Source organism: Erinaceus europaeus, chromosome 20, assembly GCF_950295315.1.
Source record: "Erinaceus europaeus chromosome 20, mEriEur2.1, whole genome shotgun sequence".
NCBI classification, from domain to species: Eukaryota; Metazoa; Chordata; class Mammalia; order Eulipotyphla; family Erinaceidae; genus Erinaceus; species Erinaceus europaeus.
The window spans coordinates 53,149,569-53,172,125 of record NC_080181.1 but is presented as its reverse complement, the minus strand read 5'-3'; the positions used below and the strand labels follow the sequence as shown (position 1 = coordinate 53,172,125).

The 22,557-nt window shown below is 52.0% G+C and overlaps 1 protein-coding gene across 14 annotated transcripts in view; it reads right to left on the bottom strand.

Moving 5' to 3' along the window:
• AKAP13 (A-kinase anchoring protein 13) overlaps positions 1–22,557 on the bottom strand; it is a 323,919-nt gene that overhangs the window by 12,591 nt on the left and 288,771 nt on the right. For 11 of the 14 annotated variants that reach the window (XR_009546608.1, XM_060179361.1, XM_060179364.1 and 8 more), the window contains 12 exons: positions 17,720–17,787; positions 15,695–15,761; positions 14,037–14,172; positions 10,842–10,954; positions 9,942–10,094; positions 8,589–8,839; positions 6,707–6,832; positions 6,473–6,590; positions 4,215–4,463; positions 1,417–1,493; positions 888–1,069; positions 699–781 (listed from right to left, as the gene is read on the bottom strand). Coding sequence is in view for 13 of the 14 variants with exons in the window: in XM_060179361.1 (XP_060035344.1) it covers positions 699–781; positions 888–1,069; positions 1,417–1,493; positions 4,215–4,463; positions 6,473–6,590; positions 6,707–6,832; positions 8,589–8,839; positions 9,942–10,094; positions 10,842–10,954; positions 14,037–14,172; positions 15,695–15,761; positions 17,720–17,787 (1,623 nt within the window). In the remaining variant the exon portion in view is untranslated. The remainder of the gene's footprint in view (positions 1–698; positions 782–887; positions 1,070–1,416; positions 1,494–4,214; positions 4,464–6,472; positions 6,591–6,706; positions 6,833–8,588; positions 8,840–9,941; positions 10,095–10,841; positions 10,955–14,036; positions 14,173–15,694; positions 15,762–17,719; positions 17,788–22,557) is intronic. The other 3 variants (XM_060179365.1, XM_060179370.1, XM_060179363.1) reach the window with 2 other exon arrangements.

Genomic DNA, 22,557 nt, shown 5'->3' with positions numbered 1-22,557 from the left:
AAAGAAATACAGCTGCCCTGCCCAGCCGTTGTCTCCGCGTCTCTGTTACCCGCCGTGAAGCTAGCCAGCCCGGCAAGAGCCTACGAAATTTTAACAACAGGGCTGCCTGCTCTGTGGCCTTGGCTTCTTATCTGCATAGTGGGGAGCAACACATGTCCAGTGGCCATGTCTACAAGATGACTCGAGGCTGCTGGAACTCAGTCGACTGAGGTCAGCCAGCAGAGACGTGCTGCAGCTGTGAACACAGGACGCAACAGGCAGTGTATAACTGACTGGAGAATCCTTCTCCCTCAGTAGCTACCTCCTCAGGTTTTCATCTCAGCAGGGGCCAGGCGTTCTGCAGAGCGCACAGGCTTCCACCAGGGGCTAAGAACACGGGTTCTGAGACGAGAACTGACAGTCCCTGGATTTGGGGTCATGCACATTCTCGGGTGTGCTTTCTCCTTTGGTAAAAAAACCACTCACTCCTTTCACCTTTTGAACACCCCTGGAACAGCAGGTCGGGGCCCCTGTAGCAATCTTCTGTGACTGCAGGCCAGGCACCAAACAAGGCTGTCTGGAACCCAGGACCACACGCACAGAGCACACACACTGCCGGTGAGCTGTGTCTCCTGGGCCCTGCTGCCTTACCCCAGGACCACACGCACAGAGCACACACACTGCCGGTGAGCTGTGTCTCCCGGGCCCTGCTGCCTTACCTTTCAGTTCTCGTGCTTTCGTGTCCAGCATTTTCTTCTCTTCCTCATTCTCGCTGGGAATCCCTTCATCTTCATCTCTGTTTCTAATGCATCCGAAACAGAACAGAGAAATGCCTGAGCCGTCAGCCGTGCACGGCGGCTGCCCTGTCGGCATGAGAGCAGAGCTGCTGGGAGGGCAGGGGGACTCACAGGGCATTGATGGTGTCCTGGATGCTCTGGATCCAGCCGTTCCGCTCCTCCCGGGAGCTGGCGTGGACCTCCACCATCTCGGGGTCCTTCACCCCCATGCTGATCAGGAACAGCCCTTTCTCCTCGTGAGCCACTTCTCTCACGATCAGCTTCTTCAAGGAGATCACGGTTGATTTCTGATCCTGGAGAGAAGAGAGGTGAGTGAGGAGAAGGTCAGGTCAGCTGCTCTCTCTCCCTCTCTCTCTCTTAGAGGACGACGTCCAAATGGGAACTGATCACAAGCCATGAGTTACAAAGGTTATAAAGCGGTCAGGTTATAAGATTCCAGGCATGTTTTTAACATGAGGGATCAGCAGCATTTCTGGGACCCGCTGTGTGAGACACACTCTAGTGACAGAGTCCTTCACACGTCGGATCTCCAAACTGGGCAAAGGACTGTCCTGGGACCTTGTCCTGGGAGGGACGGCAGCTGCAGTGCTCAGACTTAGTGCTGTTCACAAGGGCAGTAGAGACTAATGATGCGGCTTACCAGCGATGCAAATATGTACTTCTGGTCCTTTTCTTGAAGGAAGACTAAAATGTCCCTGAGCAGCACAGCTTGCACCTCTGTGACGTGGAGGTGGGGAGAGGGGGAAGAGAGAACAAGGGTTACTCAACACAGGACAGACAGCAGAAACCCTTCCAGGTCAGAGGTCACATGCGGTCCCAGGCACCCAGTCTGTAGGTCCAGACCTGCTGGCTAGCCCCGAGAGGCATTTTGCCACGAGATTTTTTTTTTTTTTTTTTTTTTTTAACCCCAGAGCCTTGTCTAGGGGGAGTGTTAAGTATCTGGTTCTGGAAGGACAAGTTTCATGAGGTGAGGACTGAAGACTAAAGGTGGAGGCCAGATGTGCACAGATGCTGAGTGACAACGCTCCCCACCAGGTGCTAGCTCTTTTCTTTTCTTTTCTTTTCTTTTTTTTTGCCTCCAGGGTTATTGCTGGGGGCTAGGTGCCTGCACCATGAATCCGCTGCTCCTGGAGGCCAGTCCCCCCACCTTTTGTTGCCCTTGTTGTTGTAGCCTTGTTGTGGTTATTATTGTTATTGTTGATGTCATTTGTTGTTGGATAGGACAGAGAGAAATGGAGAGAGGAGGGGAAGGCAGAGAGGGGGAGAGAAAGACAGACACCTGCAGACCTGCTTTACTGCCTGTGAAGTGACTCCCTTGCAGGTGGGGAGCCAGGGGCTTGAACCGGGATTCTTACGCCAGCCCTTGCGCTTTACGTCACATGCGCTTAACCTGCTGCGCTACTGCCCGACCCCCCAGGTGCTATTTCTTATCTTCTGATGGGAAAGATGAGGGACTGACAGACAGGGACGCTGCTGAAAGGGGACGGAGAGGAACGGCAAGGGTGTCCCCCACTGTGGGTGAGACTGGTCCCCGACTGCACTGCTCTCTAGCTCCGGCCACCAGAGCCAGCTACTACCTCTCTGAAGGCCTGAAAACAGCTTTCTCTCCTTATTCAAATATCAAACGGCTCCTCAAGTGGGGCTCAGCAACCAGAGGGAAGCCAGCAGCTCTCTCACCGACCTGGGACCCTCTGGAGGCACAGTGTGACATTTCCCACGAGTCCCTGGGGGACAGTGTGTGACATTTCTGGAGACACTGCAGAAGTCACTCCCCTCCTCTGGGCACTGGGGCCTAGGGCTCTTCCAGAAAAGGAGTTCTTGTGCTGCCCCCCAGTGGCCAGACCTGGGCCTGCAGCCACTCCAGGAGCTCACTGCCAAACTGTGAAGACCACACAGGGGAGGCCTGACTTTCCAGCCCATGCTGCAGGAATGGTCTCCGTAAGGCTGTTCCTCTTGATTTTGGTTCATAAGTTTTTCTTTTCAATTACTCAGGTGCCTGCCACGCCCACCCCCGGAAACATTCAGAAACATGCATTTTTGCTTCACTGGACCCTGGAGTCAAGAGGGTCAGAGAGAGACAAGCAGTCCAGTCCCATCCAAAGGTGGCCCTCTCCGGGGAAGACACCCAGCCCCTCACAGTGATGGCGCTGCAGTGGCCAAGCACAGTTTTAGTGCCACCGCCAGAAACAAGGGCTTGCCCAGGGAGGGATGGAGGAATAAACGGTGGTGAGGTGCAAAGAACCAGCTTGGGGAGGCTCAGGTCTGCCTGAGAGGGGGCGGGCATTTCTCAAGTGTGATCTGCCTGCAAGAGCCTTCACATGGCTGCGTGGGAGATTCCAGAACATCACAGAGCTGCAGGACTAGGCCTGGGGGAGAAGGCCTGGGGATCGCCTCGGTCAGCTGTGTGGTGGGGCAGGAGATGCTAGGCTGGTTGGGGGGTGTTTCTGCCCTTCCTCTTCAGGGCCAGTTGGATCCCTAACTGCACTGGGGATTCTGTCCCCTCTGTGTTCAGTCTCTCCAGCCCTCCACTCTGCAATCTGATTCACTGCTGCCTTGCGCAGACGCCTTCCTATTGAACCCTTCCCCCCATCCCATCAACAGGGCCAGCTGCCCCCTCCTATTGAGAACATGGTCCCTGTGACACTTGGCCTGCAAGGGGACCCTCTGACTTCCAGACTTATGCCTACCTGCCCTGTCTGTCCGCACCCTCCCTCTGTGCCCTGCCCTCTTAGAGTGACTCTGTGTCTTCACCAGCTGGGGTGAGGGTGGGGGCGTCTCTATGGCAGGTGTGCTCTGAGCTCAGAGCCGCTCATGTGGCCCAGACTGACTGCAGGGACCAGGGAAGAGGCTACCTCCTGCTGGGAAGATGTCTGAGCTGCCCTCTGAGGAGTGATGAAGACAATTCAAACAAAAATCAGAGGCACAGGTGGATATAAAAAAACAAAACAAAAAACCTTCCCAGCTTCAATATAATGAAGTTGATGATTTGCAAGTGGCACTTAGGACCAAGTGTGTGTGTGTGTGTGTGTGGGGGGGGGTAACTGTCTTTTACGATCTCTCTTACTGTCATCTCTAATCTTGTAGAGAGACAGGCACAGCGTCGTTTAATAAGAGATCCAGCTGAGGTGAGTCCTGTTCCTCTAAGGTCTCAGGAGTGACTGTCCCTCTGACGGCTCTTCTCGACAGGCACCGAGACTTGTCCAATGGGTGGTGTCTCCCTCACACCCGGCTGTTTCTCAGGAGGTCTGACCCCACACTTGCTGCCCCTCTGTCAGCTTCTGCTGCTAAAGCCCCCAACTATCCTGACTGCATCATTCCTGGTTGTCTTACGGAATCTTCTCGGACTCTGTAACCTCTCTCAAACCGGCCCCATTTAGGGGGGAGCACAGTGCTCCCGCTGCCCCGGGCCCTGGGCCGCCCTCTTCTCTCGGGTCTCACCTTTCAACCTCCCCGCCGCGTTCTTCAGAAACACACTCCCGTCTCGCACCAGCTTCTTCCGCTTCAGGTCCTCCTTGGCGAACATCTGGCCACTCTTCATCCTCATGATCGACTTGCTGTCCGTCTTCATGTAAATCTCATTCAGACGTACTTTCTTCTCGTAACTTGCCACTTTGCTGTCCACAGCCCCAATCACGTCCTTCACCAGGCTCAGCGACTGGGCCAGGTCTTCCTGCTCTGCTTCATTGTCTTAAGAGGGAGAGAATGGCTGTTTGTGAGGGACCCTGCCTCCTCCTCCCCGACGCCCTCTCACCATCCTTTCCCCTCTGTGATCCTTCCTCCTAAAAGAGCAGAAGTGATGTCATCGTCAAAGCCCACAAGCCTGTCTCTCTCGGGGTGTGGTTTAAAGAAAGCGAGGCATTTTCAATTATATTACACCTCTAAGCTATATCCTAAATGGAGAAGGGGAGGGGAGGCTGGCAGGGGGCTTACACAGTACAAGGACCGGGGTTCAAGCCCCCAGTTGCCACACATGAGCACCCGTGGGGACGGGCGGGATGGGGAGCTTCGTGAGTGGTGGAGGGGTGCTGTGGTATTTTCCCTTCTGTCTCTCTCCCTCCCTCCCTCTTTCACCCACTAGCGATAAGGGGGAAATGGATGCCGGGAGTCGTGCAGGCACCGAGTTCCAGCCATAACGCAGTGACAGAAGAAAGGAAGTAGGAGGGGCCAGGAGAGAGTTCTGTAGGTAGAGCATATGCCTGGCCACACGTGAGGCTTGGGTTCAAACCCTGAGGCCCACACACGTGAGGTCCTGGGTTCATTTCCTGGCACCACATCAAACACGGAAGGAACCAAAGGCAAGCGTTGTTAGGGAGGGAGGAAGGTGAGTGACGAGCTTTTTCATGAGGTCTGTTGTCCTAGCTCTTTTCACAATGCATCTAGCCGTCTAGGAGCAAGGTCCTGGGGAGAAAGCACAGCATCATCTGCCCCTGGGGGTGGCAGGGGGAGTGAGGGGAGGTAGAGACGGGAGGAAATGCACCCCCCACCCCGGTTAGCAGGAAGCCAGAAGTAAGGTGGCCAGGTTGTTATATATATATAAAAGGTTTTACTGCCACCAGGGTTATTCTCTGGGGCTTGGTACCTGAGCTACAAATCCACTGCTCTTGGTGGCTTTTTCCCCCCCTTTCTATTTATTTGACAGGACAGGGAGAAGTTGAGAGGGGAGGTGGAAACAGAGTGTGAGAGAGAAAGACAGACACCTGCAGACCTGCTTCACCACTAGCAAAGTGTCCCCTCTGCAGGTGGGGAGTGGAGACTCGAGCCTGGGTCCTTGTGCTTGGTAGTATGTGCACTTAACTGCGTGTGCCACTGCCTCCCCCACTGCCTGCACTGCCACTGGGGATACTGCTGGGGCTTGCTGCCTGCGTTATGAATCCACCACTCGGGGGGGGGGGCATTTTTCCTTTTTTTCCCCTTTCGTTTATTTTTTATTCAACAGGACAGATAGAAATTGAGAGGAGGAGGAGGAGATAGAGAGGGAAAGAGATACCTACAGACCTGCTTCATGGCTTGTGCAAGCTTCCCCCACTGCAAGTGGGGAGTGGGGGCTCGAACCCATTTTCTGGGACAGAGAACCAGAGCAGTCCTCAGCTGTGGTCTACAGGAGTGCTGGGAGTTAGCCTGTGTCCGGTGGAGTCTCGGGCTGCAAGGTGGTGTTCTAACGGACTTAGCTCTCTGTCTGGTGCTGGTGACTGGACTCTGGGTGGAAGCAGCAGGAGGCCCTTCCTTTCCTTTCTTGCTATCACTCACTTTCTCTACCTGGTGGTAGTATTTCAGGCTCTCACTCTGGAAAGTGTATTCTTTTATCTATTTCTTCACTTGTTTGCTCATTTATTGCCTTTTGTTGCCCTTGCTGTTTTATTGTTGTAATTGGATAGGACAGAGAGAAATGGAGAGAGGAGGAGAAGACAGAGAGGGGGAGAGAAAGACAGACACCTGCAGACCTGCTTCACTGCCTGTGAAGCGACTCCCCTGCAGGTGGGGAGCCGGGGGCTCAAACCGGGATCCTTAGGCCGGTCCTTGCGTTTTGCGCCACCTGTGCTTAACCCACTGCGCCACGGCCCGACTCCCTGGAAAGTGTATTCTAAGGTAAGACATGGGATGGGGTCTCTTTCAGAGCCTCCAGACTGTGACGCCCTCTTCCAGGGTCCGGGGTGTGGGTGGGTACCAGCACCAACTGCCGGGGGCAAGGGACTCACCTTTGGTGCACTGCAGCATTCTCTGGAATAAAACTGGGTACTTGGTGATCCGCTGGGTGACCAGCAGTATGCACTCCGGGATTCCAAGCCGCCTCACAACCGAGCTACTCATCTTCTTCTGCAAGGGAGGGAAGAACAGTCAGGAGCCAGCATGAGGGAAGGTTCCGGCTCAGGGGAGTTTCAACGCAGATGACCGGCACGAGGCCTTGGGCACCTTCAGGTTCACGTCAGTACCTTTACAAACGCCTGGAAACGCTTGTCCTTGGTGTGCAGGTCTTTGAAGTAGTTCACAGACTGGTTGTGCTGCCCGCAAAACTTGCCGTATGTCTTCTTTAAGCGTTCTGCGTTCTCGCCCGAAAACTGCAGAGAAAAGTGCAGAAGTCAGGTTGTCACTTGAGGCAGGAGGCACACTAGATCCTTTTTTTTTATAAAAAAAAAAATTAAATTTTAATTTTTGTTTATTATTGGACAGAGACAGAGAGAAATGGAGAGGAGAGGGGGAGACAGAGAGGGGAGAAGACAGAGAGAGTCCCGCAGCCCCGCTTCACCACTTGTGAAGTTTCCCCCTGCAGGTGGGGGACCGGGGGCTTGTGCACCATAATGTGTGCGCTTAACCAGATGTGCCGCCACTACCTGGCCTCTTCACCGGACCCTCTGATACGAAGTTTCCGGTCTATCTGTCAAGCCCTACAGTGCCTCCCTGTCCGTCCCTCAAAGATTCAAGTGGTGGGGGAGCTCCTCTGGAAGAGAATCGAAAGCAGTCACGTGACCAGCAATCTCCCTCCTTGATGTGAAGCGTGCGCCTGCACGGAGAGTGGGCACAGCCCCTCGTTAGGGGCGGCGTGACTCGCCCCACCGCGTAAACAGCCCAGACAGCCACCCGAGGCTGACTGAATGATGAAATGGGGCCTCCGGCAGCCACGGGGAGGAAGGAAACACCGGCACCTGCTACAGTGCGGATGAGCCCTGGAAACACCGTCTCTAGACAGAGAGCCAGACGGGAGGACCTGTTACTCAGTGACGCAAACCAGACCCTGCAGCAAGGGGGTGTGGGAGGTTGTCATGGGCCGGGGTGGCTGGTGGGCATGACGGAAACACCCTAATATTAACTGTGCTGACAGTTGGAAGGCCCCATGTATTTACTAAAAGACACTGAGTTGTGCACTGTAAACAGTGGATTATAGGGGCCGGGTGGTGGCGCACCCAGTGAGGTGTATGGATTACCATGTGCAAGGAACCCAGTTTGAGCCCCTGCTCCCCATACGCAGGGGGGGAGCTTCACAAATGGCGAGGCAGGTCTGCTGGTGTCTCTCTGTCTCTCCTTCTCCCTCAATTTCTGTCAACTATAATAAAAAGAAGTAAAAAGAAAAAAAAAAAAAAAGGAAAACAGTGGCCACCCACTGGGAACAGTGGATTTGACTGTTGGCACTGAGCTGCAGTGATAACCCTGGTGGCAAATAAAAACAACAACAAAAAACCAGTGGACTATATGACATATAGTAGATATAGATACTCAAAACAGATACCTACAAGGGCCAGGTGTGGCACACCTGGTAGAGTGCACATATTACAGTGTGCAAGGACGGGGGGTGGGGTGGGGTGGGGCTTCAAGCCCCCAGGCCCCACCTGCAGGGGAGAAGCTTCTTGAGCTATGGTGAAACATTGCTGGGGGAGGTCCTCTCCCTCTCCCCCCACCATTTTTCTGGGTCTCTATCCAAAATAAGTAAAACTTAAATTATGTTCTAACTTCCATTTGTCGTAAGCATAGTAATGCACCAAGTTTCCCATCAGATGATCAGTCACAATGAGACGCCAGAAACAGCCTTCCTTGCCAAGGAACCTGCGTCTGGCTTATCTCAGGCCAGCGCCGCTGCTCACAATCCCAGCAGGTCCTTAAAGCAGGTGGGTGCCAGCCCACAGACTTCTGCCCACTTTGAGTAAGTGCCCGTGCTTCTGTACAAACTGGGCCTTAACTTTCACTCTGCTAACATCTTTGGAGTTGACTCTTTCCCAAACTCGCCATAACAGCAGGGCCGAGATGGGGACGCAGGACTTCCCAGCCCGGCTCTCGTTTCCCAGCCCTGCTGGAGGGGACGGGGCAGCTCCCTCCGCTCACCTGATTGACCAGCACGTCCCCCATCCGCTTGATGAGGAAGTTCTTCTCGCTCTTGTCCACCAGCGACTCCTTCTTGCGCTCCAGGATCCTCTGGAAGAACTGGCTGTGGATGCTGATGAGTTCGTCCAGGCAGGGGAAGAGCTTCTCCACCGTCTGCTGCTCGAACAGCAGCTCCGTCATCATGCCCCGGCTGTACACGTCGCTCATGATCTTGAGCGTGCGGATGTGGTGCAGCTCCGTCTGCATCAGCTCTGTGGGGGGACGGGGAGTGCTCAGTGAGGCTGGGGGTGGGTGGCAGCTTTGTCCCTTGCCAGTACGGGGCCTCCACGTCTCGCTGTTATCTGCGGGCAGGCATACTGAGCCTGCCACGCCTAAGGGGGGCTGACCAGACTGGCTTCCTGGGATTAAAGTCCCTTCAGGATTTACACTCGATCTTCCCCCAATAGCCTTGTGGGTTGTCTAGAAACTAGACTGAACTGTGGTGAGTGCTCTCTCTCTAGGTTGCATAAATAAGCATCCATGGTAACTAACGTACGAAAAAAAAAGGTTACAGGAAATAAAGGGCAAGAGAAACAAGATGATGGCTCAACACTTATAAGGTATTTTGCAGCTTGGTGCCTGCATCATGAATCCACCCCTCCTGCCACACCCCCCCCCCGTTTCTTCTTCTTATTTTATTATTGTTATTTTTTTTGTCTCCAGGGTTACTGCTGGGCTCTGGTGCCTGCACCACGAATCCACCACTCCTGGAGGCTATTTTTTTTTTTACCTTTTGTTGCCCCTTTTTTTAAAATTGTTGTTGTGGTTATTATTATTGTTGTTATTGATGTCACTGTTGTTGGATAGGACAGAGAGAAATGGAGAGAGGAGGGGAAGAGAAAGATAAGACACCTGCAGACTTGCTTCACTGCTTCTGAAGCCACCCCCCCCCCCCTGCAGATGGGGAGCTGGGGGCTCGATCTGGATCCTTAAGCCGGTCCTTGTGCTTTGCATCATGCTTTGCATCATGTGTGCTTAACCCGCTGTATTACTGCCTGCCCCCCATTCTATTTTACTTGATAGGACAGAGAGAAATTGAGAGGAGAAAGGGAGACAGATAGGGGGAGAAAGATACCTGCAGACCTGCTTCACGGCCCCTGTAGGTGGGGTGTTGGGGCTTGAACCTGGGTCCTTACAGATGGTCATACATGTACTCAACCAGTGCACCACTGCCTGGGGCCCCTACTTCCAAGTTCTAAAGAAGAACCTTTGAGATGCTACTTGAAAACCCACTTTCCATGGAACCAGCGGCTCAGAGCTAGGCCACAGGCATCACAGTAGCCAGAGCAGGCGCAGCAAGGGGTGGGGTCTCACCGTAGATCACTTCCTGCCGTTTCACGGCCTCTTTCTTTTGCTGTTTCAGAAACTTGCTGTCCACTATTCGACTCCAGGACTCTGCTTCAAACTGCTTTGCTTCAAGCTCGAAGTCTCCCATTAGTTGTCCTTCATTCATATCTGTACCTACTCCTCAAAATTACAAACACACAAAATATTAGCATCTTGGGTCTGCAGTCTCTGAAAAAGCCGAGGCTGAACTCTCCCCAAGGCAAGAATTAACTATTTCTGTCATTTACGTGGGGGAATCTTCACAGTTTATGTACCAGCAGCATGTTATAGTACTAGGAGAGAAACGGTTCCCGCTGAGTGACGCAGTTCAAGACATGAGGCCACACAGATCAAAGGAGACATGATTCCTGGGGCGGGAGACAGAGTTCAGTGGGTACCTAATTGTCATGCTTTATGCATCAGGTTCGAATCTTGACATTCTATGAGCAATGCCATGGCTTCAGTGTTGTGCTATCTCACTTGTTTCTGTCTCTTTGTCTCTCTGTATGGATAAAACGTGGCCCAGACTAGCTAAAATGTGCGTGTAGGAGGGCCTGACCCCACAAACAAAAACAAAGACACGGTTCTCACATGAAGTAGGAACCGGTGGGAACTTTACAACTTTACATGCTGCAGAGAGCTGGGGGGAGGTGGACACAAGTCTAGGGGGATAAAGTGTGTTTCCACCGGGATGTGATCGCACTGAAGTCAGGACACCTCCCAATAGGTAGCTGTCTTTAACAGGGTGAATCTGGCCTCCAACAAGCATCTGCTGCTCTGCTGACAAGTCACAACGGAAGAGCAGGCAGGGAGGGGGACAGGATAGCATTATTCCCATGGCACTTCTGTCCCCGGAGCTGGTGTCTCCACACCACCCGCTCTTCTTACCCTCATCCGTCAGGGATTCTGTTGACTCGTTGACTTTGCTGATTTTATTGAGTGAGTCTGTAGAGTGAGACAGGAACTTCCAAGTGTTGGACATGTTCTCATCGTTGCCAACTCTGGGGACAAAAAGTACCAGCTGTCAAATACATTCTCCCAAGAGCTGGTTTGCTGGAGCAAAAGGGAGGCTCCGAAGAATGAAAGAGACGGCTGTTGGAAACACTCCGCTGAGTGAAGACAAGTCACTCTGGTCAGATACTCAGTCGAGGGGACACAAACTACTGGCGAAGGTCAGAAGCACTGAGTGAGGCTGCAGACCTGAGTTTTCTGAGCTCTGGGAGCGTTTACACGTCAGGCAGCAAGGAGTTCTCTCCTCTTTTCAACTGTGTACACTGTATATGACAGAGCTGTCTGAAACTTCCCAACCTTTACAAACTCCTTTTTCTCTATTCCTTAAGTAACTGAGGACTGAGCACTTGCTGTTTGTTTGTTTGTTTTTTCTTTACTGGACAGGACAGAGAGAATTTTAATGGGGGGGGGGATAAAGAAGGAGAGAGACCTGAAGTACTTGCTTCCCCACTCATGAAGCTTGTCCCCTAAGGTGAGCAGTGTGGGGGGTCCACATTGTGCATGGTGATGTGTGTGCCACTACACAGTCCCTTTTCAGTACTTAGTAATAAGCTCAATTCTTGGTACTTTTTCTTAAATATTTATTTTCTTTTTGTTGTCCTGTTGTTTTTACTGTTGTAGTTGTTGTTGTTGGATAGGACAGAGAGAAATGGAGAGAGGAGGGGAAGACAGAGGGGAGGAGAGAAAGATAGACACCTGCAGACCTGCTTCACTGCCTGTGAAGTGACACCCCTGCAGGTGGGGAGCCAGGGGCTGGAACCAGAATCCTTAGGCCGGTCCTTGCGCTTTGCGCCACGTGTAGGTACTTTTCAAACTGGCCAGCTGGCACAGAACAGAACTGAGTGAGAGCTGTAAGCCACAAAAGCAGTGAGACTTACTTAAAAGTTGAGAGTTCTGGGGGCCAGGCAGTAATGCAGCGGGTTAAGAGCACATGGCAGGAAGCACAAGGACCGGCATAAGGATCTCTGTTCGAGCCCCCAGCTCCCCACCTGCAGGGGGGTCGATTTACAAGCAGCGAAGCAGGTCTGCAGGTGTCTCTCTTTCCCCCTCCTCTCTCAATTTCTCTGTCCTATCCAACAACAAAAGCAATAATGATAACAAGGGCAACAAAAATGGGAAAAAATGGCCTCCAGAGGCAGTGGATTCATACTGCAGGCAGCGAGCCCCAGCACTAACCCTGGAGGGAAAAAAAAAAAAAAAAACAACCTTGAAAGTTTTGTTTACAGACCAATGCTTTCAAGTCATGCTGCAAATTAACTTTTCACAACACAAAAGCTCCAAAAAAGAAGGGCATTGGCTCATGACATTACTAAGGTGAAACAAACCACAAGTACTTGAAACTTCTTCTATGAAAAGAAAGTATTAGTGAGCACAGAGCTGAGAAAATATGGATGAGAGAGATTTCACAACCTGCTAAGAATCCCCCCTCACTCTGGTCAGAGGGACTCAGGAGCTGTTTTAGTCCTACATTTGAGATGCTTTTTCTTTACTTGCTGTGGAGGTAGGTGTGCTACCCCAAACAGCCAACATCATAGTCAGCCCTATGCCAGCCATGTGAAAACTAAGGCCTGAACAGTCTGGGCCCACAGCAAAGTCTCTGCAGCCCACAGGAGGGGAACTCTGTGCAAATGAGTGAGTGGAGACTACAAGTACTAAGTGTCCGTTACTCGCTGCCTTGGGGGGAGGAAGGACAGGATTTAGATTCAACAGGGAAGCATGGGGTTGGGAGATGGCTCCCCTGGTCGAGTTCACATGCTATTATGCAGTAAGAGCTGGGCTTGAATCAAGCACCACAACCCCACCCACCACAGGAGAAGATTCACAATTGGTGCAGCAGTGCTATGGAGTCCCTCCCTTCCTTCCCTTTCTTTCTTTCTTTCTTTCTTTCTTTCTTTCTTTCTTTCTATTTAATATTTATTTATGTATTACCTTCTGCTGCCCTTGTTTTATTGCTGTAGTTATTATTGTTGTTACTGATGTCGTCGTTGTTGGATAGGACAGAGAGACATGGAGAGAGGAGGGGAAGACAGAGAGGGGGAGAGAAAGACAAGACACCTGCAGACCTGCTTCACCGCCTGTGAAGCGACTCCCCTGCAGGTGGGGAACTGGGGGCTCAAACCGGGATCCTTAGACTGGTCCTTGTGCTTTGCGCCACCTGCGCCGTAACCTGCTGAGCTACCGCCGATTCCTTTTTTTTTTTTTTTGCCTCCAGGGTTATTGCTGGGGCTCAGTGCCTGCACTACGAATTCACTGCTCCTGGAGGCTATTTTTTCCCTTTTGTGGCCCTTGTTGTTTACCGTTGTTGTTGTTACTATTATTGTTGTTAGTGCTGTCTTTGTTGTAGGAGAGGACAGAGAGAAATCAAGAGAGGAAGGGAAGATAGGGGGATAGAAAGATAGACACCTGCAGACCTGCTTTACCACTTGTGAAGCAAACCCCCCTGCAGGTGGAGAGCTGGGGGCTCGAACCGGGATCCTTACACCGGTCCCTGTGCTTTGCGCCATGTGCTCTTAACCTGCTGAGCTACCGCCTGACCCCTGGAGTCTGTTTCTTTTTCTCTCTCTCTCTTTCTCATCCTCTAGCCAAATACAAACCAAAACAAGACAATGAGTGCCAGGAACAGAGAAATCATGCAGGCACAGAACCCCAGTGATAACCCTAGTGGGGGAGAGGGGAGTAATTTTCTATAAAAAAGATAAAAAAAGAAAAATAAAGTACAATCCCACTTTGTCTGCAGAATGTCAAGTGTGGCACCTGAAACTGTCAGAACTGTTGTTCTTTTCCTGTTGCTGCTTCTGGTCTAAAAGCCACCCTTTGGCGCTCAGGTTCTCTGAACAGGAGTCTGCTCACACAGTGAGCCCAGGACAACCCAGTCATGGTGTTTCCAGGCCCCCTGCTGTCCAGTGGCGTGAGGATGGCAGAGATCAAACTTTTCTTGTCGGCTTCACAGGGTCCTGCGCAAGCCTACAGTGTCACACGCTCACTTCTAAAAGAATCGCTGTCAACTGGTGGGGCTGTAATGCGCTTGTCGCTTGGACATCAACTGTGCTTCCCCTTCAGACTCCCACTTACCCAGCAATGTTCTGGATGGATACACTTTTGGAGAGCAACATGCTCTGCTGAGACCGTCTGTTTGCAAACAAGGGGGTGGCAGTGGTCTCCTCGGCCAGCAGGACTGCAGAGCGAGGGCGCTCCTTGGGCTGAGCAGCTGTGGAGAAGACAGGACAGTATGTGTGTGTCCAGGGGTCACCCGTCACTCCCCGACTCATCGGACAGGAGCTAGAGGGAGTCAGCAGCTTTCCGGGGATGGCGGTGCCCTGGTGTGTGAGAGTGCAGAGAGTCTGTGGGGGACAACGTGACCACAGCAAGGGACGCCGGAAGATGGGAAAGGGATGAGGGGGTGATGAAAGGAGAGCCATTAACAAAGGCTGGCGTGTCACACACGGACCTCCATGTAGCTTTGCAGATCCGTCAACATCTCTGTGAAGGGGCTCAGACCTCGAGATGTATTAGGGGGAGAGAGGAAGGCAAGGAGCAGAGCAGAGTACATGACAGATGGTCTTTCTAACTTAAAAAAAAAAAATTTTTTTTAAAGAGGGCATTGATGATGCTAGTTGACATCTGCTTCAGTTTAGGAAAGGAACTTTGGGAAGAGGAATTAAAGAGTAAGAAGAGTGGGTGGGTACACCTAGGAAGTGAGACGACATCACAGGTGAAACTTTCACACTGATTCAGAGTGAAATGAGACTGACAGCAGGGAGCAGACAGCATCAGGTGTACTTCTGAAGACCTGCAGATTCCCACCCTCCTGTCCTCTGGGTGGGGGACCCCAGAGACACTGTGACATCCCCCCCCCCCCCCGACACACACACACACACACCTTGATTCTACTGCACAGTTTGAGAACATATTTTGGCCAGTTGCTTTCACTGCTCAACGAGAAAAGCACGACACTTTTTTTTCCTTTTTCGCCTCCAGGTTATTTCTGGGGCTTAGGGCCTGCACTATGAATCCACTGCTCCAGGTGGCCACCCTTTTCCATTTTGTTGCCCTTGTTGTTATTGCTATTGTCATTGCTGTTATTGCCGCTGTTGCTGTTGGATAGGACAGAGAGAAATGGAGAGAGGAGGGGAAGACAGAGAGGAGGAGAGAAAGATAGACACCTGCAGACCTGCTTCACCGCCTGTGAAGCGACTCCCCTGCAGGTGGGGAGCCGGGGTTCGAACCGGGATTCCTTATGCCGGTCCTTGTGCTTTGCGCCATCTGCGCTTAACCCGCTGCACTACAGCCCGACTCCCAGGTGGCTTATTTTTTATTGAGGGGATTAATGGTTTACACTAGACAGCTATTGGTATATATGTAAAATTTCTGTTTCCTGCAAAACACTCACCCCCCAGCCTAGGTCCTCCTCCACCACCAGGCACCACGACCTGAAGGCCATGCTCCCAGGGTCCTTTACTTTGGTGTAATATGTGGCTTCATTTCTTTTTTTTTTTTTTTTGGTAATTTTTTTTCTTTTGCTTCCAGGGTTATCACTGCCTTGGAAGCGAATAGACCCAGCATTTGTGAGGGTACAGTGTGGAGATTTTACTTGATGGATCCACAGCCTTCTCTGACTTATTGCAAGTTAGGCATTCAAGTCTTGGCTTAGGATACAAATGAGTATTATAAAAGGATGGTTCAGTCCTGAGCCACAGCAGAAAAGAAGACGGGGGAGGAGGGGAGCTTACGCTTGTTTCTCATGATGACCGTGGGCAGTGAGGATGTGTCGTGGGCCTGGAGGCTCCCTTTGGGCTGCTGAGAGAAAAAGAAAAAGCAACCCGTGAGGACCCAGTTTTGACATTTCTCTTCTGTCCAGCAGAGCTGCATAGCAAGAGATCTTACTGGCGATCCTGGGTCCCTGCTCCCAGTCCTTAGCACCCCAAGTCACTGACCTGCCCACCTCCACCCCACCCCAGGAATCTCACAACAGTGGATCTTGTCCATGCCACGGCAGATACAGGGCTTATCAGAGACACAAACCCAGACACCTATAAGGGCCAGGTGGGTGACAGATGACAGGAGTGAGCTGGGGCGGAGGGGTGTGGTGTTCTGGGACTTGACACCCTGTCTGAAGGAGCAATAGCCACTCAGCTCCCTCTGGCTGACTGTCACCTGTCGCCCATCATTCCAACAGGTGTGAGGACCTGGGGGCTTAGCACCCGGTCGCCTGGAGCTTGCCGGCAAGTCTGCTGCCCACATTTTACCAGCCACACTCAGGTCATCAGTGAACACTGACTGCTGAGAGCAGCCCCTGCCAGGGTGTGAAGGACTATGGGAAAGGGAAAGAGAGTTGGTCGAGAAATAGGGAGCTGGGCAGGGCAAGGATTTCAGTGCCAGGCAGGGATGGGAGACTTTCTTGTTTTCCAGAAAAAGTTATGGATCCGAACTGATAGGAAACGGGACTTTCAAATCACTGTATTAGTGTAAAAAGAAAGAAAGAAAGAAAGAAAGAAAGAAAGAAAGAAAGAAAGAAAGGAAAAAAACCCACAGTCATATTAGCAGACTGAAACTGAACCAGGGCACAGAAGTGTACAATTTTGCACAGTCCTGTGCTTCCCAAAGTGAGGTCGTTAGAGCAGCAGAATCAGCCAGAGCTGGGGACTTCTTAGTATGCTGCCTTCACAACCCCCTTCTAGGGTGGGGCGGGGGGGGCGGGGGGAGATAGCGCAATGGTTCTTCTTCTTCTAGCGTTTGCCCTTCTTCCGTAGCCAGTCAACAGCGTCAGGTTGAGCCTGATGTCAAGTTTTGAGACCTCCTTTGAATCTGGAGAGGTGGCCGTCGTTGACTATGTGGGTCATAGTCTGTCTGGAGCCGCAGGGGCAGTTCGGGTCGTCTCTGGCTCCCCAGCGACGGAACATAGCGGCGCACCGGCCATGGCGCAATGGTTATGCAAAGAGTTCTCTCATGCCTGAGGCTCCAAAGTCCCACCACCTTAAGCCAGAGCTGAGCAGGGCTCTGGTGTGTCTCTCTGTGTCTTTCTCTCTCTGCATCTCTCTCAAAAATAAAGTAAATAAAATATCTAAAAAAAAGATTCTAAGTAAAAAAATAAAAATAGAACAACCCCCTTCTCCCACTGTGATTCTGACTCATTCAAGTTCCAAGCCACTGTCCCAGGTAAATGAGTTTGGCTGTGAGGAGGAACTTGGTCTGCTGAGCCCCTGTGTGGGGGGCACGCCCCTGATGAGGAAAGACACCTGGGGGTGAATAGTGCACTGCATAGTGCATGCTCCCAAGCCCACACAGACCAGCAGTCCCCAGCACAAGCAGCCCACAGCCAGCATTTCCCGTTCTAGGGTCCTGTGACCGGAAGCATCTGTGAGGGCCCAGGGACACCAAGTGCTGGCAGACAGAGTGTGTCTAACTCTGGTGCTCCCCAGCCCAGTGGCACACCACAGCCCCCTCACTTCCTCCTGATACCTTTGTGGGTCCCAACGAGGAAGTCAGAGGTGTGCGGAGTGGACAGAATGCAGACAGGGAGAAAAGAACACCACCACCCTCAGTGACAGTCAAGCATCAGACTCACGGAGAGATGTGCATTTCACCTGGAAAAGCTCTGCTAGCACTTTACTCTGCCCTGTCCCCAAGCATGTTACTAAGATAACCAACCCTTTAGTTTAAAAAAAAAATGTCCTGATTATCCTGGTCACAAAGCTGACCCCAAAGGTGGAAATCAAGACCAACAGAGCCCCTCTCCCAGCCAGAAAATGTCTTACCTTCATCTTGACCTTTGCACAGGAGGCTAGATTTTCTCTACAGCCTTTGTGGACAAAGGCACCGCAGTCTGGAAAAAAGCACAGCCACAGGGACACATCAGCAAGGTGTGCAGCTCTATGACATGACTTCCCAGGACCCAGCAGGCCGCCAAGTGGAGCCGCTCATGTCTCCGTGAGCTGACTGGGTTTGCTGGGTGCAGCCTCTTATAGGAAGCAGGCCCGCACTGTCTCCGGAGGAGGAGGAGGAACAAGAACAGATGTGACTTCTCATGAACAGACACCAGAAGTCTGAAACTCCTCAGGCAGGAAGCTGAGTGGTGACCAAAATGCAAAGTAAAAGTGCCTGTCATCCATGAGTACCTCTAAGTCACAGACAGACAGACAAGAGAGAGCCTCCTGTAAGAGCGGGACGGCCGCGCAGACTGTGAGTCTGAAGAGCTACCTGTGTGTGGCCTTCGACTTGGGGTCTGAACTACCAGATTGTAGATTGTGCCACCTGCCCTGAGTCCCAGAGGGCCACAGAATTATGCAACATGGCCTCTGAGACGTCCTGAAAGACAGGGCTGAGGGCACCACTAGCTAAGGACGCTTGACTCCAGTTTCTTTGCCTGTGATGGCCACTGACAGGAAACCTCAGGAGGGTCTGCACAGCCCTCGCTGCCCGGCAGAAGTGTCCAAGGCCCGAGGTGCAGTGGAGTGAGCATGAGTTCTGAGGTGGGGCTCCCCAGATGAGGAGATGTTCCCCTCAGGAAGTCCACCCGGTGGGGCTCATGGCTTCTTCAGGAAGTCCTGTGTATCCCATCTATACCACTTCGATAGTTAAGGGTCATGTTCCTTGAGTTTACACACACACTGATTTGGAGGGTCCAGGGGAAGGTATCAGAATGCTGGCCACCAGAAGTCCAGTCCTGAAAGGCTTTTTGCTCTGTTTCTCAACAGTGCAGTAGCCGCCTGGCTCACAGGGCCCGTCCTGGGACTGGGATTATCTGGGAGACTTCTCCAGTGAGGGTCTTCTCCTGCCACCGCTGGGTCTTCCACCCCCTCAAGCCCAGAGCCTGGTCCATGGCATCCATGATAATGTCTAACTCGGATTCTCTGTCCTGGCACAGCAGCTCTCAAGGGGAGTTTGCTTCAGCTCCTGGCTCTGCTAGTTCCCATGACCTTGTGCAAGTCCCTTTCCCTGGGCCTCAGTTTCCTCATCTATGAAATGAAAGGGGGTGGTGGTGGTTCCTGCCAGAGATGAGAGGTGCTCTGGCTTCTCTGCCTCTCACATGGCCAAGGAGCCTTCACCTTCTCAGTCATTCTAGTGCTCCCTGGGACGGAGCCAAGCTCAGCAGCATCAGGAGAGGACTGACTCAGCAGTGCCCCCTGCCGGAGCCCTGGAGGAAGCTCTTTCCATCAGAACAAATGTCTGTGCCTGCAGGAGGGCCCAGACTTTACCTGGGGCAGATGCTAACCTCTGCGGACACCCTGCCAAGTCAACTCACTTCTTGGGCATCCCCCCCCCCTTGTAATAAACCAAAACAGGCTCCCATGGAGTAAAGACTTCTAGGAAGGCTCATTGGGGAAACCAATAAGGGGGCTCAGCGGTCCTTGCATCTCCACCACCTGTGATCATTTCCACAGGAGTATGCAGCTGTTCCATGGGCTGCAGTCACACAGAGGCAGTGGAACTCTGAATACTAAGGCTGGGTCCCCCACAGCCAGTCAAAGACACCTTCATTAGAGAGGGGGAGAGAAAGATAAGACATCTGCAGACCCGCTTCACCGCCTGTGAAGGGACTCCCCCCCCCCCCCCCCCGCAGGCGGGGAGCCGGGGGCTTGAACCGGGATCCTTACACGGGTCCTTGAGCTTTGCACCATGTGCGCTTAGCCCGCTGTACTACCGCCCAACCTCCAGGATGATCTCATTCTAATCAGCAAAAGGAAACATCTCGAGGCCTTCTTTTGTCTGGCTCACTGCTACCTGAAAACAAGACTACAGCTTCAGAGAGAAGAAAGTTTTCACCGCTGGGAGGAAGGCGCCACAGTCTCTCTCCTTGCCCGTCTTCCCTCTGCCACGAGGAAGCCTAGCCGAGGCCCCCAGGCCCTCCAGGCCCTGGGACTCCAGAAGGTACCAGGGAGGCAACAGGTGGGCAGGGCCGATTTTCTCTACTGGCTTGAATCCAAGCAGCTTGCTTCTCACTGCGTCCCTGGCGCAGCTTTTGGACAGAGTTCTCAGTTGGATGTGGCCTGTCCCAAGCCCCTGGCAACGTGCCGCACCCCCAGCCCCGATCCCACCGTCTCTGGTGCTGTGGGGATCCTTGTGATGGCTTCACACTTTCACCATATTGCAAAGTCCGGGGGAGTCCCACTATGTATTTTCAATGTCCACTTCCTCTCCCCAAGCCCAGCCCACAGGAGCCTATGTCCAAGGAGCAGACAGTGTGTTCAAGGAGCCACAGAGCGAGAGAGAGACATGTGTAAGTGTCAAAGCAGCCCTCTCTTCCTTCCCTGTTACAACAGTGTCCTCCACCCACGCCTCTGCTTACTTGGGGTGTCTGCACCCCTTTCTCCTGCCAAGATCCCTAGCCACCGGCCTCACTACTCCTTGCTCAGCTGCGGTCATCCTGGCCCTCCTCCTCCTTTCTGAGGCCCGACTGTGCTCAGAGCACCTCTTGCTCACTCCGTCCTACTCAAACAAGACGTGAAGATGTGCTTGCAAACACAGGTGGTGAGCAGATGAGAAAGACAAGTCTATTTCCAGGGCAGGAAAACCCACGCCCTTTAAAGTGAAATCAAATGGCAAGCAGGCCAGGCAACACAGATTGGAAAACACGGCAAACACCTGCTAAAACGGCAAGAAAAAGGTCCAGCAGGGAAAGGCCAGGGAGGTGGGATTCAAGACATGCCCGATGCTCCAGTTCTTTAGAAAGCAGGGGCACGCAAACCCTTTAAACAACAAAGATGTCTCATTTCATATGCCCACGGAGGAGCCACAGCAGAGCAGGTGAGGGCATGGTGACACAGGCGCTCCTGGCTGCTGAAGGTGTGGCTATTGGTTCCTCCTTTCTTTAAACAAACAAACAAACAAACAGAGCACGACCCAGTACTCAGCTCTGGTTTATGGTGGTGTACTAGGGATTGAACCTGGAACCTTTAGTGCTTCAGGCATGAAAAGCTTTCCGCTGGGAGTTGGGCGGCAGCACAGTGGGTTAAGCACAGGTGGCGCCAAGCGCCAGGACCGGCATAAAGATCCTGGTTCAAGCCCCCGGCTCCCCACCTGCAGGGGCGTTGCTTCATAAGCAGTGAAGCAGGTCTGCAGGTGTCTGTCTTTCTCTCCCCCTCTCTGTCTAACCCTCCTCTCTCCCATTTCTCTCTGTCCTATCCAACAAGGATGACACTAATAATAATAGTAATAACTACAACAATAAAACAAAGGCAATAAATAAATATAAAAGGAAAAAAAAAAAGAGAAAAGCTTCTCGCATAACCACTGTGCTAGCTCCCCAGCCTGGCCCATCTCTTCTGGGAAGTATTGGCAATGGCCGGCGAGGCAGGGAGAGGGGCTGCTTCGTGCACTTGTGGTTCCTTTCCTCTGTGCAGCCTGGTGATACAGGCATTGCTGGAGGGAGAGCTGTGCAGCCCGGTGACACAGGCATTGCTGGAGGGAGAGAGCTGGTGGGCAGAACCCGGATGACTGAGTAGAAGGACGGACCTTGTGTATTCACAAAACAGAAGGGAAGGCTTACACAAGAAAACAGGAATTCAGTGTTGACCCAAACAGCCTATTTTCTTAAAACACTCTGTTGCTTTCTTTTCATTTTGAATGCTGGGCACACACGGTATAAAATTTTAAAAGTCAGGGGCCAGGCAGTGGGCACACTCATCACCATGTGCAAGGATCTGGGTTCAAGCCTTCTTCACCCTACATGCAGGGGGGGGGAGCTTCAAGAACAGTGAGGCAGTGCTATAGGCCGGCCTCCTCTCTCCCTTCCTCTGTTCCCTCTCAACTTCTATCTGTTCTAGAAAAGAAAAAAAAAAAAAAAAAGAAAAGGCAAGGAGGACCGATGGATTTGTTGTGCAGGTACTAAGTCCCAGTGATAATCAAACCCCTAAAAATCCTGCAAATATTCCCTTGGACTTTGTTATAAATATTTCAAAATATTACAACAAAGATTAATTGTACCTATGATAAATGACAAACAATTTTCATCTAGATCTTCTTGTCTTACATTCCAGTGATACAAGGACATCTTTTTTGGGGGCAGGGAGTTGTTAGCATAGCTTGTGCTTAACCATGGGAAAAGCCCAGGTTCAAACCCCAGCACCACATGGGAGCACCAAGGGACCAGAGGAATCTCCACAGATGGTGGGGTACTGTGGCAGTATCTTTTTCTATCTGAGATTATAAAAAAGAATGAAAAAATCTGTTGGTATGCTTCTAAAAACCCCTTCTGTTTCATTAGTTTAATCCCCCCTGCTTAACACTATTCTATTTACATAACCACTGCTGTGGTCTATTTACATAAATCACTTTTACATTTACATAAAGCACCACCCTCCCTCCAGGGCATTGGTGGTTGAGTGGTAGAATTCTTGCCTGCTCCGCCCCCTCTCCTTGTCATACCCTGATTTTCACCAGTCACTTTTGTCTCCACCCTCTCTGCGTCGCATCCTGTTCCCACCCTACTGGGCTAGTATATTTATAAGGACAAGATTGTAGTTTTTAGTTTAGCTTAGCTTGGTATAGATTGCGCTGCGTCCTGCATGAAAATAAAGAGATACTGCGGTACAGCTCAACCATGAGTCCCGGGTCGTCTGTTACCCGCCCGTGAAGCCAGCCCGGCGAAAACAAC